Genomic DNA, 14199 nt, shown 5'->3' with positions numbered 1-14199 from the left:
CTAAACAGCAGGAGGAGGAGTTCAGTTGACCTAAGATGTCCTCCAGGTCTTTGCTGTTAATAGGTTGAAACTGTTTCATGGTGTTTAAACAGTTTTTTGGTGGACACAGTACATATCCTGGATCTGCTGTTGATGTACCAATTGCTTGTCTAATTTTTTGGATTTTTTCAGTGAAGAATTTGGCAAAGTCATTGCAGGCCATGGTCGAATGAAGTTCAGCTGCCACTGACACAGGAGGGTTTGTTAGCCTGTCAACTGTAGAAAATAATAATAGAGGTTATCCCAGGCCATGAGCTTCACTGCTATCCTAACATTCAGGTTGTTTTAGATGCTCTTTGTTCGTGAAAGGCAAACACAAATATGATGCGAGGCCTATCCTCTACCTGTACAGCCTTTTATCACTACTCATCATAGGGGAACCCATGCCTTTTTTCTATAATTAAGCTTAATTGTAAATGTGTTGTTTGCTGCTTACAAGGGCACATGATCGCACTAGCTGCCACTTCTAAATTAAATCCATCTTCTTTTAAGGTTTTGTATTACAGTTTCTGGTTACAATAAAGCTTAATCCATTTGCTGATTGAAGTTCCTGTAAATAAAAATAAAATCCCTGTATGTGTGCATAAGTGCACATGCTGGTTAATCTTTCTGTCTCGTTATCAAGTAAAATATAATTTGGCTCCTCCAGACCTTGTCTGAGAAATGTTTTATTTCCTTTGTTTGCTCTTTGTCTGAATGTTTAGCTGTGGTGTGATAAATGTATCGTCATAGACGATAGAAAATTGATTAAAAGAGCAGGCCAGGAGCTAGTGTTAATGTGCCAGATCTCCTTTGGGGTGTACAGAGAGAAAACCCAAATTTCTATTGTAGAATTTGATGTGGAAGATCATCCCTGAAGTGCTAAGTGCAGAAGGGGCAGATTTTAGGAGTTTTCAGTTGAGGAGTCCAAGCTTTAAGGTGGCACATTTGATGAGGAGCATACCATAAGCATTATGTCATTAATGGGATTTTTGCTTCGTGAGTTAATCTACAGAGGTAAGGCTGACAATGCAGAGTTCTACTACACACTTAAGGTGTACCGTCCACTTTGTGTCACTTAATTGTGTCCGTATCATGGATTGTGTGTACCAACATGAGGTGGGTCTAAAGCGCAGAAGTTTTTGACCTGCACAAACATCCAGCTGATTCTCCAAATTTTCCTCCTTCCTTGAAAATGAAATTCACATTTAGTGTTTTGGCTTAATGGAGGTACACTAGTGGAGATTGCAGAGGCATAAGTACAAGAGGTCAGATCAGGACTTCCACAGCACTTTCTAAAAGTGGCAGGTGTGCTGAAAGTCACTCTGTATTTTCAGGAAGAGGATTTTTAAGTTGAGATTTGAATAAATTTAAATTGAGAATGGTCTTTGATTTTTGTGCGCTGCTTCCTTTTTAATAAACAGACCTCATACATGCCTTTTATAAAAAGAAAAGTTAGAGAAGAAGTTTTTCTTTCTCTCTTCCTTAAAACAATGGGCTTTACTCTAAGAGGCAAAATTGAGAGAATAAGGTATGGTAAGCACCTCTGAAATCCAGTGCCGTGTGTTGCAATAGCAGTGACACACCCACACACACACATTTTGTGTTGAGTGAGCCAGGTATTTGTTCAAGCTGCCAGACTGCCAAAGTTGAATAAACACCTTTATGACACACAGACGGCTTGTAAATACTGTCCTCAATTGCGTAAGTTGTGCATGGGTACGTGTTATGTGTATATCCTGCTTTAAAGAACTATATCACATGAGTTATTATAACATCACAGTGATCATGTGATCTTATTTCAGGTGAAAGACCCTTTAGATGCACTCAGTGCAACATGAGTTTCATTCAGAAGTACCTTCTCCAGCGACACGAGAAAATCCACAGTGGTGAGTAATTTATGACAACTAATCATATGACCCAGGGGCCTAATGCAAACTCGAGTCATTATGTGTTTTTTACCACACTAAAGGATGACTAACCTATAGAGTGTCTGTTTTTGTGTAACAGGAGAGAAGCCATTTAGCTGTGACCAGTGCAACATGCGGTTTATTCAGAAATACCACATGGAAAGGCACAAAAGGACGCACAGTGGAGAAAAGCCGTACAGATGTGAGACCTGCCAACAGGTTTGTGAACTAATTAAAGCCTCCTCTTTGCTATCCATCAAAAGGGTTTATTGGTACTGTTGTTATTTTAAAATAAGTTGAGTCATTTTTAAATGCAACTCGTGTTGTTTCAGTATTTTTCTCGGACAGACCGACTGCTTAAGCACAAGCGAACCTGTGGAGAAGCCATAAAGAAGGGGCTGGATCCTGGCATGATGGACTTGAGTTGTGTAGAAATGGGTAATGGCAGCTATGGGATCACTCAGGGAAATGCTGGGAGTGGCGGTAGGAAGAGGGGAAGGTCTAAAAATTCTGGAGAGGGAGGGGAGCGCAAAAAGAAGAAGGGAGATGGAGGGGGGTTGAGGGCATCCCACATGCATGGGGCTGTATCTGGAGGCTATACTATCCATGAATACTCACTGGAGAATCAAGCGGTTTCTTCCTCTACTGAGCCAGACCCTAGAATGCAACAAGGCCACAACGGCCAAGCTCCAAAGATGGCATTCAAAAAGGCCAATCGTAAGGGCTTGGATAAAGCAGGTCTGGGACAGGTCAAAGCAGGTACGTTGGAGCAGGGTGGGGGTATGGATGGCCTTGGGCTCCTGCAGGGTAATGGGGCTAAAGTCGGACCCGCCAGCAGCAATTACGATGACGCCATGCAGTTTCTGAAGAAGCGTCGCTACCTTCAAGCAGCAAACAATGCAAACGCCTCGGGACCTCCTGTAGCTGGAGGATCTAGCACTGAGTATGATGTAAGCATCCACTTGTCTTCCCAGCCTTCTGTAATCCAGGGTGGCATTTCTGGTGTAATGGACAGCGATGCTTCTCTTAGTCTTGACAAGTCAGGGATCCCTGATGAAGTGTTGCAGAGTCTGCTGGACCATTATGCCCAGAAACCTGATAACTCACACCAGGATGTTCACTTCGACATCAATGACCAACATGTGGCACTGAACCCTACCACATCTGATGGTGCTGACATCAGCCACAACACCAACACACCCAGCCCATCAGGAGACAAGACTGTGATGATGCACGAATACTCCCGCTTCCTGCTGCAAGCTTTGGAGCGCACCAGCCACAGTGCAGGCTTCCCTCTGGGACCTCCTGCCTCAGGACCCTTCACTGGTTCCCACCCAGGAAATCCCATCTACGCTGACAAGAACATCTACACTACGTCCCCACTGGAGTGCGGGTTTGGCCAGTCGCTGCCTTCGCTGTCCTCCTCTGTGCCAAAGTCTCACTTTGCGATGCTGACAGGCTCCTCACCACAGCACAGCTTCCACCTGGGCAGCCTGGAGGCCTCCACACACCAGCAGCTCACCCCTTCTCAGGAGCTCACCGAACAGATGGAGAAACAGCACTCCTCCACTCCCCCTTCATCCTACCAGATCAGCCCATCTGACCTGAGTAGCCAGAAGGACCACCCGCCTGTCAAAAATGGTACAGCGGCAGCCTACCCTCTGGCCCCCTCGCAGGATCTGGCCTCTCTGGACTCCTCTAAGCCTTCCTACCAGATTGAAAACTTTGCCCAGGCCTTTGGCTCCCAGTTTAAGTCAGATGGCAGAGGCTTGTCTTACGGCACTGACTCTGGCAGGGAGGTGGATCACAGGATACGGACACCTGTGTCTGAATTCTCAGGGTATAGTAGTTTGTTATCTGATGTCAATGAGCCAGTAAGTACAGGTTCCAAAACTCCGACAAGCCAAAGCTACAGATGAGAGCCTGAGAACGAGTAAATGCTCTGTTGTTAAAGTTGATGTCCTTATTTTAATTTTTCAGTGCTCCTATTTTATTATTATTATTGTTATTTTTTTAAGTGACATCTATATTTTAATTATACTGATGCTTTGTCTTTGTGCCCACTCCTCTTCCTGCAATGAGCCTGGAAGGCTTCCTGCAAATGCAAGTTTTTTATTATTCTTTTTTTTTAAGTATCTGTAATTTTAAGTTAAATATGTACTTTACTGTTTATTCTGGTCACATTAGTGATATTAGGTTTGGTCATTAATTATGAACTTTTTCAGTAAGTGTAGGGTAAGAGCCAGACGTATTTCTTTTTCAACGAGCTGAAGTGTTTGAGCAATCAACTTTACAACATAGAAATAACCACGATGGCAGGGATTAGCCCAGAATAAAACTAGCAAAAAAAACAAAACAAAATAAAACGTGTTTGTCTGTTACAAGGTTAAAGTATTACTCAGGAAAAAGTGAGAAAGGAGAGGCTTACGAGGTGCAGTGAGCACTCTTTTCAGAAGTGTAAATTTGCGACTTCAAAGATGATATTTCTTATGTTTTATTACTTGTTGAATGAGTGTGACATAAACTGACTGCTGCCAGCTCACTTGAACACTGAGAACACTTTCTACTTGGCTATATAGAGATTATGGTACTTTAATGTCAATGTGAAACTCATGTTTGCTTCAATAAGGGCCATATATAAATACATATATCTATATATATATATTTATAAAAATATATATTATGTAAAAGAACAGTTTTAATCATTCTGGGCATCTTCCAATCCAAATTGAGGAAGAAAGGGGGCTGGTTCAGGGGTCAAATGTTGTCCTTGGTGTATTTTTGGAGAACAAAAATGATGTTAAGGCTTTTCTTTGGCCAATAGAGGTTGCTGTTGGACAGCGATAGAATGGCCTTCCCCTTTTCCTCTTCTGTTCTTCCTCTTATTTCAATTAGCACTTTGAACCGATTTCTTACATTGAGTAAAGTACCACGTCGGATCAAGGAAGCTCAAACATCAGACATGTTGTATGCAGATGGGGGTTCTTGGGGCTGAGCATATGGGATGAGGGGAGGGTTGATATGGGAAAACTGGGATTTGATCTTTCTCCTCCTGTTTTTAGGGAGGGGTTAGAAATGCTAATATTTAATTGGGATAATGTAAATGTAATTCAAACCCCCTAGTTTTAGTTTGACTTGTTACTCGAGTTTATCAGCTTTGCTTTCATATTGACTTTAATGACAAAATGTGATAGTGATCAAGTATTTCTTCAGCTCAGAAACATGTATACACATAGAGAAATATGTTGTATACATTTAGAGCTTTTGCTTGTGCTGGCAGTACCAAGCCTGTTTGTCCTGTTAGAAATTGGGTGCCTATTCCTTAGAAGTACAGCAACAAAATATTGTCTCGTAAATGTTTAATGTAATTTCTCGCTGGTTTGGAAATGTACTTTATGTAAAGACAACAACATAACAATAACTGCGCTGTCTTCCATAGAAACGACTGGCCCCGAATGCTGGAAATTATATCACTTTGCTGACCGAGTCGCTGAACCCCTTTGTGCCCAATTTCATGGAATTGGGGCTGAATATTGCTCCACGTAAAATTAAGCAATCATCAAACATGGCAGACTGAATGCAATGCTGTAATATCTGAAATAATATGTTGCCATGTTGAGGCAAGAATTTGCCTCACGTATACCTCATATCACAGTAATCCAGGGACAAAAGGAGTGACGGTGTGACGTATGTAGCAGAAATGCTGTTGTGTGTGGAAAAACGTCATGATTCTGTGCGACTGTTTTAAAACATTTGTGTACATGACATTTGTACATGTGACCCATTAAGATGCTGTTTCTGTAAATGTCTCTTGCCAACCAGTGTTCAGTCTCTTAAGTTCAACCTCCTCTCGCCCTCACATCTTATTTTTGCCATATTGTTTCGGTGTTCTTGTTTACAAAAAATGTACGAAACACTACACATTACTGAATTGTTACCCCTGTATAAAATTAATTTTGCTACCCTTTTTTTTTTTTTTTTTTTTAATAACAGCCAGATGTTTGCAGCTGATATCTTTCACTTTTATGTTCTTTCAAGTTCATGTGACACATTTCGCGAGGTTGATTGTCCAACGAATTAAGAACTGACAGTAGGAGAAAAATAATAAAAATTGTTACCAAGAAAACTGATTTGTTTCAAAGTTCTTATCAAATGTGTAGTTACTCATAATGAAGATCTTGGCACATTAGTGTAGTATAATGTATAAGAGGCTTACTAACGCTAGATAGAAAGATAGACATCACCATCTAGTGACAGCAAGCAGTTCTTTAAATAACTCATTTCTTTGGAAGGGGTGGGGCGGGAGTTGCATAAACAGCACAGACTCTAAAATGAGTTTGATAGATCATGTGTTTGTGACTATATGATTGTCATTTTTGACAAAGCATATAATAATTAAGGCTGGATCAGGTGACAAAGGTTTCTTCCTGTTGAAGGGGAGTTTTTCCTTTCCACTGTCAACAAAATACTTGTTCATAGGGGGTCATCTGATTGTTGGGCTTTTCTCTTTATTATTGTAGTGTCTTTACAATATAAAGCACCTTGAGGCCACTGTTGTTGTGACTTGGGACTACATAAATAAAATTGAATTAAATTGTGTTCAGGAAACAGATTTGTAACCAGTGAGTTCCTAAGGAGGCCTAATGGGAAGATTAGTTTGCTATTTGTTAATGAAAGATGAATCAGATTACATTCGATACACTGGTGTACATACACTCACGGGACACAGGTTGCCAGTAAATGGACTGATTCTTATGTAGCACTTTTCTACTCTCCCGGAGTACTCGAAACGCTGTATACAACATGCCCCATTCACACAACCACTTCTAAACTCAAGTGCAAACTAATAAATATTCACACACATTCACACCCCGATGAACACATCGGAGGGCAACTTGGGGTTAGTATCTTGCCCAAGGATGTTTGGAATGCAGACTGGAATTGAACCACGAACCGTCCACTCAGTAGCGGATCTGCTCTAACACCTGAGCCACACTCACCCCAGTACCAGGTTGGACCCACTTTTGCCTTCAGAACTTCTTTAATTCTTTGTGGTATAGATTCAACAAGGTGCAGCTTTAATCTGAGATGTTGGTCCAGGTTGACATGATGGTATCACAGTCCATTCATGATGGAACGCAGGTTTTCATGTTTATGCAACATTCTGACCTTTTAATCCAAATCCTGCATCAGGTTGCGAAACAACAGACCAGCTAACATTTTTCCAGTCTTCTGTTGTTCAGTTTTGGTGAGCCTGTGGAAACCACAGCCTCAGCTATCTGTTCTTAGCTGACGGGAGTGGCACCCATGTGGTCTGATGCTGGAGCCCATCTACTTTAAGGTTCAAAATGTGGTGTGTTTAGAGATGCTCTTCTGCATATGTTGGTTTTAATGTTTGAGTTACTTTTACCTTACTAACAGCTTAAAATGGTCGGGCCATTCTTGTCTGACATCAACAAAGTGTTTTCAACTAGAGAACTGCCGCTTGCTGGACATTTTATTTTTTGGACCCTTCTCTATAAACCGTAGAAATGTTTGTTTGGGTAAATCCCCAAAATATCGTCAATTTCTCAAATACACAGACCATTCCATCAGGTAACAACAACATCAAAGTCACTTTTATGACCTTTCTTTTCCATTTTGTTGCTTGCTTTGAACTTCGGCAGGTTGTGTTGACCATGGCTATATGCCTAAATCCACTCAGCTGCTGCCGTGTGATTGGCTGATTACACATTTGAGGTAACAAGAAGTTGAACAGGTGTACCTAACAAAGTAGCTGGTGAGCATATATGACAGAAAAAAAAGGAAAAGCAGCAGTAAATGTAAATCGTGTTTTGTGGACAATTGAAGAATCCTTTTACTTCTGCTCGTCCACATTTGTCACTTTCCGTGACAGCTTAAATGACATGGCACGGATTGTTTTAAATGCCACGAACATTCAAAACTATACTTACTTTGACTGGGTTACAAACATCTGTGTGTTATTGATGATAGACTACTGTGGAAGTAAATGGATTCGAGGCACTGTGTGCTTCAGATGAGAATAACCTTTAACTTTACCTCAGGGGAGGGTGATACTTTTCATTTCCCCCTTATTACCTATGAGGGGAATTAAACTGCTTCCTTATATAGAAATGGGAACCAGACTGTTTTTCTGTCACCACAAACAAAACTTAGCTGACTTCTAGGTGAAGTTTACCTAGGTTATGTTGTCCACACCCAGACTTACTAGCTCCATCTTGTTAATAAATTACTGGATTTTCTATCAAACAATGACAGATGTTCCCATTCAGTTGATTTATTTCAAACTTTGACGTTACCATAGGGTCATTATTGATGCTGAATTGTTGAAAGGAAGACCTAAATGTTGAAGCAATGAATTTGTGGGCAGAAGTGATTAAATTTTATTAGTAAAGTCATGTGTTGCTCGGAAAAGCAGTAACCTACAGCATTGTTGCGTTTGGCTGAACAGTTGTTAACCCTGTGGGAAGGTTGGCAAACAGGCTGTGAACTCTGTCCTATGTGCTCTTGTTGACTCCTCCTGCTTTCAGAGGATGCAGATCTGTTGGAAGGGTGGATGAGAGAGTGACGTGCATGATGTTCTTATCTGTAGAGCTGAGAAATGGCCGCCTATTGCATTGTGTACTCAGTGAGATAGCGTATGGGGAAATACAGCAATAAAGAGAGGGAGTGAGTTTTAAAGAGGCTGTTTGTTCTGTGGCTGTCTCCTTCACAGCGACAGATCATAATGACTTTGGGGACTCAGGTGTTCCTCGTGTCCATATTTCAGGTTTGAGAATAGGATGAACAGATCCCTACAAAGAAAAGAAAGAAAACAAATAGTCACTGTACAAATCTGACATTTGTTTTGTAAAGGACAAATACACCAAATTATGTTAGAAAGCAAGCAACGCTACATGAAAGCTAGAGTTTGATTTTAGGGTATAGCTGTTTTTGTGAAAGTACTACTTCAGCTCGTGTTCTGTAAAATAATCATGTGTGTGATTATTAGGTCTGCATTGACAGATCAGTGAATGTCCTCATGTTTCTTGTGAGACTCACATGTTGATGTAAATCACAATGTAGGAGGGATGCCAATTCAGTGTGTCCCCACATAAAGAGGGACACCTAGTCACCATATGAAGACACTGCGGTAAATGTCCTTGTGAGGAGAGTCGTGGTGCTGGATGCCAGTCACTGTTGAATTTCTTGTGGTTCTAGCTTTTGTTTGGTAGTTTTGTGCCTGCTGCTTTTTGATCTCACCACTTGTTTTTAGATTGGGCTCCTGCACAGGAAGTATATTCTAAAATGCAATATATTTCCCCTCTTTGCTGTGTGAATTACCTATTTGCTTCTTCTGCCTCTCTGCTTTGTCAGTTTTAATCATTTGCATCAGGACTAGAATAAAAAAATGAAACGTGGTTAATGTGCAAACACAGTTAAGTTGACAATGATATGCTTTGATGCCAGCTCTTCAAATGTTTTCTTCATTTCGGGAACCCTAGAGGAAATCTTCAACCGGAAAATAAAAAGAAGGATAAATAAGTAAATCATTGCACGCTATTAAGAAAGGCTCACCTTTTACCAGAATCCAGCTCTGAAATAAGACACACTTTGTGTCAACTCATGCCAGGCTGAAAATTAACATAAGGTACTGGAAAATGTTGCAATGTGAGTATTTGCATGAGATAAGAATGAGGTCGTTAAGGTGTGTGTGTGTTTATGCACTGCTGGATATTTGGTATGGCTTTCATTGAGGAGTGTTTGAGAGCAGAGCCATATAAACTGAGCAGTTGGAGCATGAAGAATATGAAGAAGGAGAATGTGAATCTAACTGGAAAACTGACCATCTTAAGGTCTGATAAAGGCATTTTCTTTTCAAACAAAACAAAATTACTGCCTCAATAAAGTGTAAGCATTTAAATACGGTCACTGAAACTCGTAACATGAGCAATAGTAGTGCTACACACTTATTAATCTCGTAACTGAAATTATGGCACCATCGTTCACACTCTACAACTACAGAAGACAATAAAGACAATAAAATGTTCCTGCTCAGTTTCCTTAAGATAGAAACTTAAGGAAACTTTTTTATCTTTATAGTTGATCTATCTGCTTCCATAGTTCAGCAGTGTGTCATCCACAATTACCCAACAGTAGTAACGGCATCGCTGGTGTAATATAACGGTAACAATGCACGTCTCATGCCTCACTTCCGGAACAAAAAATGAAAAGCTGCAATAAATTTTCCAACGATGAGCTTTTTCAAGGCGGTATAAATTAGCAGCCGTGGCCTTGATACTGTAAAATGTGAAAATCAGTGTTGGCTCAGAATGAGAAAGGTCAAGCTGTTCCAGATCTCTTTGTAGGTGTTATACAGGGATCCTTGACCGCAACTATTTTCAGCCATTAAAAGTTAGCAGAGTTGTGGAGTTCTTGTGACAGAGCTATGGAAACGTGGTTCTGTGGAAGAAGAATGTTATTTATGTAGTGTGGGTTTGTTTTTTTTTATGTTGTAAATTTGAATGCACAGGCTTCCTGGAACGTTAGCATTTTATTAGAGACATGTCAACAGGTAATTATGTTGTATGTGCCACAGAGGACTTTATGGCCACCTGAAGAAGGATTTATTGATCAAGATTCTTAATTAGTTGATATCGGTCTGAATTTCACATCAATAACAGATCAAAGGATGAGTCTTTGGCACTTGCGACTCAAGATTTCCACATAAAATAAAAGCAGTGGATTTTCTGTAGTCATCACATAAGCAGCCCATGTTAAGGATTACATATGATAGTCAGTGACAGTCACAGAAATCACTTTTGAAATTTTCACTTAAATAGAGTTTTCGTCGCTCTGTCTTAAGACATCCAGTCATCACTTTAAATGCATGTTCTTTCTGATAGTTAAAGGATAATTCTCCGTCAGACTGTCAGCAGGAGATGACAGGAATCTGTGTTTAAATCTGCATTATCATTATTTTCTCATTGGGAAATTGTTTCCACAGATACGTTGCTGAGTTTTGTGGTGACAAAGAGAGCTCATTGCACTGCATCTTGTTTGATTTGATGTTTTCTCACACTTGTTTTTTGTAATTGCACATGTCAAATTAGTGATGTTGTTTACTTGTGTTTTTTTCTTTCTAAATGTGTTTTCTTAAGATAGTGCGCACACTGAGCTCCTCATGCGTTTGACCATTATGTTTGAAATTCAAGTGAAGCTTTAGCTTTAGTATCTGTCCACTTGCTTTCTGTCTTTACTCGTTTTTGGCTGAATATTATTCCTGCTGTAAGAATCCTTTCAAAAACTATTCCAATATCTTCGCTCTTAGATTAATGGTAATCTTTCTGGCTGTGTTCTTTGAGTCATTTAGTCCCTCTGCTTTAAATACAATTGCAATCATGTATTTCTAGCTTGCATAACTAGCATTATATGACCCTTCCCTCCCCCTCTTCTCCACCTCATCCTCATGGATGTTCACAGTCTGAGCCCTTTCATTGAGCAATCCTGCACCACTCCCTGGGCCTAGACTCCAGGGGATCCTGTCCTGTCTCCTACCTTTGTTTGAGTCCATAAAGCTACTTTTCATCTCTTAATCACTAAACACTGAAATATACTTCGAAATGATTTCCCCAAGTTAAAGATTTTCTTTGCTACAAATGAGTTGTTGGTAACGTAGATCTGAAAAAACTAAAGATAAGTGGTAATAAAAGCAATTTGTTGAAGTAAACTTTTAGGCTTTTAACTTCGGGAAAAATAGCAAAGGTCTGGGCAGAATTCCTCGTTTTGTTTACTAGCTTCATTGGATTGTCTGAGTGGTTACATAACAACTGCAAATATAATAGAATGCTGTACAGAACATCGCTTCTTTTCATATCCTGACAGGACCAATTTAGCCTGAATAGTCAAACCGATTTCGAAGTGCATAACAGCATGAAAGAAAGAGAGGATACTGTGCAGAGTTTCTGTTTTCATCCAGAGGACTCGGCACTCTTGTGTTCTAATTCTTTGAACGATGGGTCTTTTTAAAGGAAAAAAAACAAACAACTAAATATATTAGAACAAACCAACACAAAAAGAACACCACAAAACATAATGAAGAACTTAAATAAGAAACACATTTCTCATTCAGGTTTTTCCTGCACATCCCATCACTCCATCTCATGTGCTAGTTTCACATCACTTGTTTGCCACTGAGATCACAGAACTCTCATTCTTTTCAAAGTCAGCATGACCTGATCCTGATCCTGGTCCAAGCCTGTAGAGGCCAGAGTTTGATCCAAACCGGCTGAATTAAATGTGAGACAGTGCATCTCAATGGGAGGACAAAGAGAGTAGATTATCAAATTAAAAAGCAAGTGTTTCAAAGGGAAATATTAGGATACATTGAAAATCCATCGTGAGGTCAAGGTTTGCAGCTGAAGCACTTTTGGCTTTCATGTACTGTATGTGTCATATTCTTTCTGGAAGATAAGACTGGTGCTTTTTTTTAGAAACAGTCAGTGAGGCTGTAAAGCATCCACCTGATATGTGTATTGTGGGTTGGTCACTGAGTCACATTGTAAGAGAGATTTATAGTCAATTGATACAATTGGTTAAATATGAGTGGAATTCCTTCAGTGTGTATTATTGTTATCTTACAAGTGTTTAGTTGAGATTTCAGTGGGTATATTCATTCTTGTAGGACTTTTAATCTTCTACTTTTATGGTTCTGGCAATTGGTCTATCAGCCTACCATAAAATTGTTACTAGGATAAAAGACTGAGTTTTCCTCTAGTTATATCCTGAAGTTCATCTAGTAATAGGTGATTTAAAAAAAAATCCTATCTGCCTTAATTCTTAAGTATAAATCCAACAAACTGCTGGAAACATTCCTGAGAGACTTTGGTCCATTTTGACATAACATCACACAGTTGCTGTGGATTTGTCAGCTCCATGATGCATATTTCCCATTTCACCAGGTGCTGCTCTATTGGATTGTGGTTGTGATTCTGGTACCTGCGGAGGCTAAGAAACAAGTTTGAGATGATTTGGATTTGGATTTTCCACTTATGTTACGCCCCACTTAAAAATGAAGTGTTGACTGGGGTGGGTGGTAACACAAAGTGAAAAAAGAAAACATAAACTACTGAAAAATAGATGTCATTAAACACGATTTATTGCACAAAACTACTAAAGTAAAAATGGTATAGAACATAGGTGTCAAACTCTGGCCCGTGGGCCAAATTTGGCCCGCAGCCTAATTACATTTGACCCGCAAAGCCATACCAAATTACTATTAGAGCTGACCTACTGGTATTATACAGCTAATATATATATTGTTTAGTATTAAGCTTTGCTTGTTCCATATTCAGTTTTTCAACAAAATGTGTTTGAGTCCATAAGAAAAGATTAATTCTTATATCTGGAGGAATAAAAATATTTCAATAAATATTAACGTTAGCCCGCGACTTTGTTCCAGTTTTGAATTTTGGCCCACGGTGTATTTGAGTTTGACACCCCTGGTATAGAAGATGGTATAGAAGCAAGCTGCTGGAAGCAGCCATCAGACGATGGCTACACTGTGGTCGAAAAGGGATTGGCATGTTCAGCAACAACACCCTGGTAGGCTGTGGCATGTAAACAATGTTCAGTTGGTACTAAATGGCTCAAAGTGTGCTAAGAAAACACCTCACATCCTTAAACTCCTCTTCTATCTACTAGCCTGAACATTTGATAGTAAGCAGGATGGATACATGCTTCCATGTTCTGCCACTAACATCTGCATGCTGCACCTGAAATTGCTGACCTGATCAGTGTTTTTAAGGTTAATACATACAACCTCATTATACTATAAAATCCCCTATAACTAATACTGAAATGAATGAAAGTTAAACGAATGTAAACGCTACCAAACTGAAACCAGCAAACCCCCAGTGGAAAATAACTGAAACTGAGGATTTGTCTCAGAGCCTCTGAGGGGGGCAGCCCTAATTAACATCGTCACCGTGACCCCTTTGTTGTTTGATGCATTTTTCTTTGCGACTCTTTCGTCATTGATAAGGCGCTAATTGCTCTTTTTCAACTTTCACGTCATTGCAGAGCTAAAATTAGACTTGCACACTCTACCAAAGTCTTCTTCTGTGTTGTTGCTGGCAATAATTATAACCAAAGCCCTGGTCCGTGGGTGGAGGCAGAGCCATTGCAGCTCCGGTACAGTAATGATAAGTGACAGGACAGGCAGCCAATCAGAGGAGGGGATAAAGCTTTTAACCCTGTCAAAGTCTGCAGC

The 14199-nt window shown here is 40.0% G+C and overlaps 1 protein-coding gene across 6 annotated transcripts in view; it reads left to right on the top strand.

Annotated features, from left to right (window-relative positions):
- znf281a (zinc finger protein 281a) overlaps positions 1 to 6045 on the top strand; it is a 156784-nt gene extending 150739 nt beyond the window's left edge. For all 6 annotated transcript variants that reach the window (XM_082529038.1, XM_082529036.1, XM_082529040.1 and 3 more), the window contains 3 exons: positions 1824 to 1907; positions 2029 to 2147; positions 2261 to 6045. In XM_082529038.1, the coding sequence (XP_082385164.1) occupies positions 1824 to 1907; positions 2029 to 2147; positions 2261 to 3847 (1790 nt within the window). In that variant the 3' untranslated portion in view covers positions 3848 to 6045. The remainder of the gene's footprint in view (positions 1 to 1823; positions 1908 to 2028; positions 2148 to 2260) is intronic.
- The last annotated feature ends 8154 nt before the right edge of the window (positions 6046 to 14199 follow it).

The sequence above is a fragment of the Aulonocara stuartgranti genome (genome assembly GCF_965226115.1).
Source record: "Aulonocara stuartgranti genome assembly, chromosome: 4".
Classification (NCBI taxonomy): domain Eukaryota; kingdom Metazoa; phylum Chordata; class Actinopteri; order Cichliformes; family Cichlidae; genus Aulonocara; species Aulonocara stuartgranti.
The sequence above is the reverse complement of the archived record's forward strand: the minus strand, read 5'-3'. Positions and strand labels throughout refer to the sequence as shown.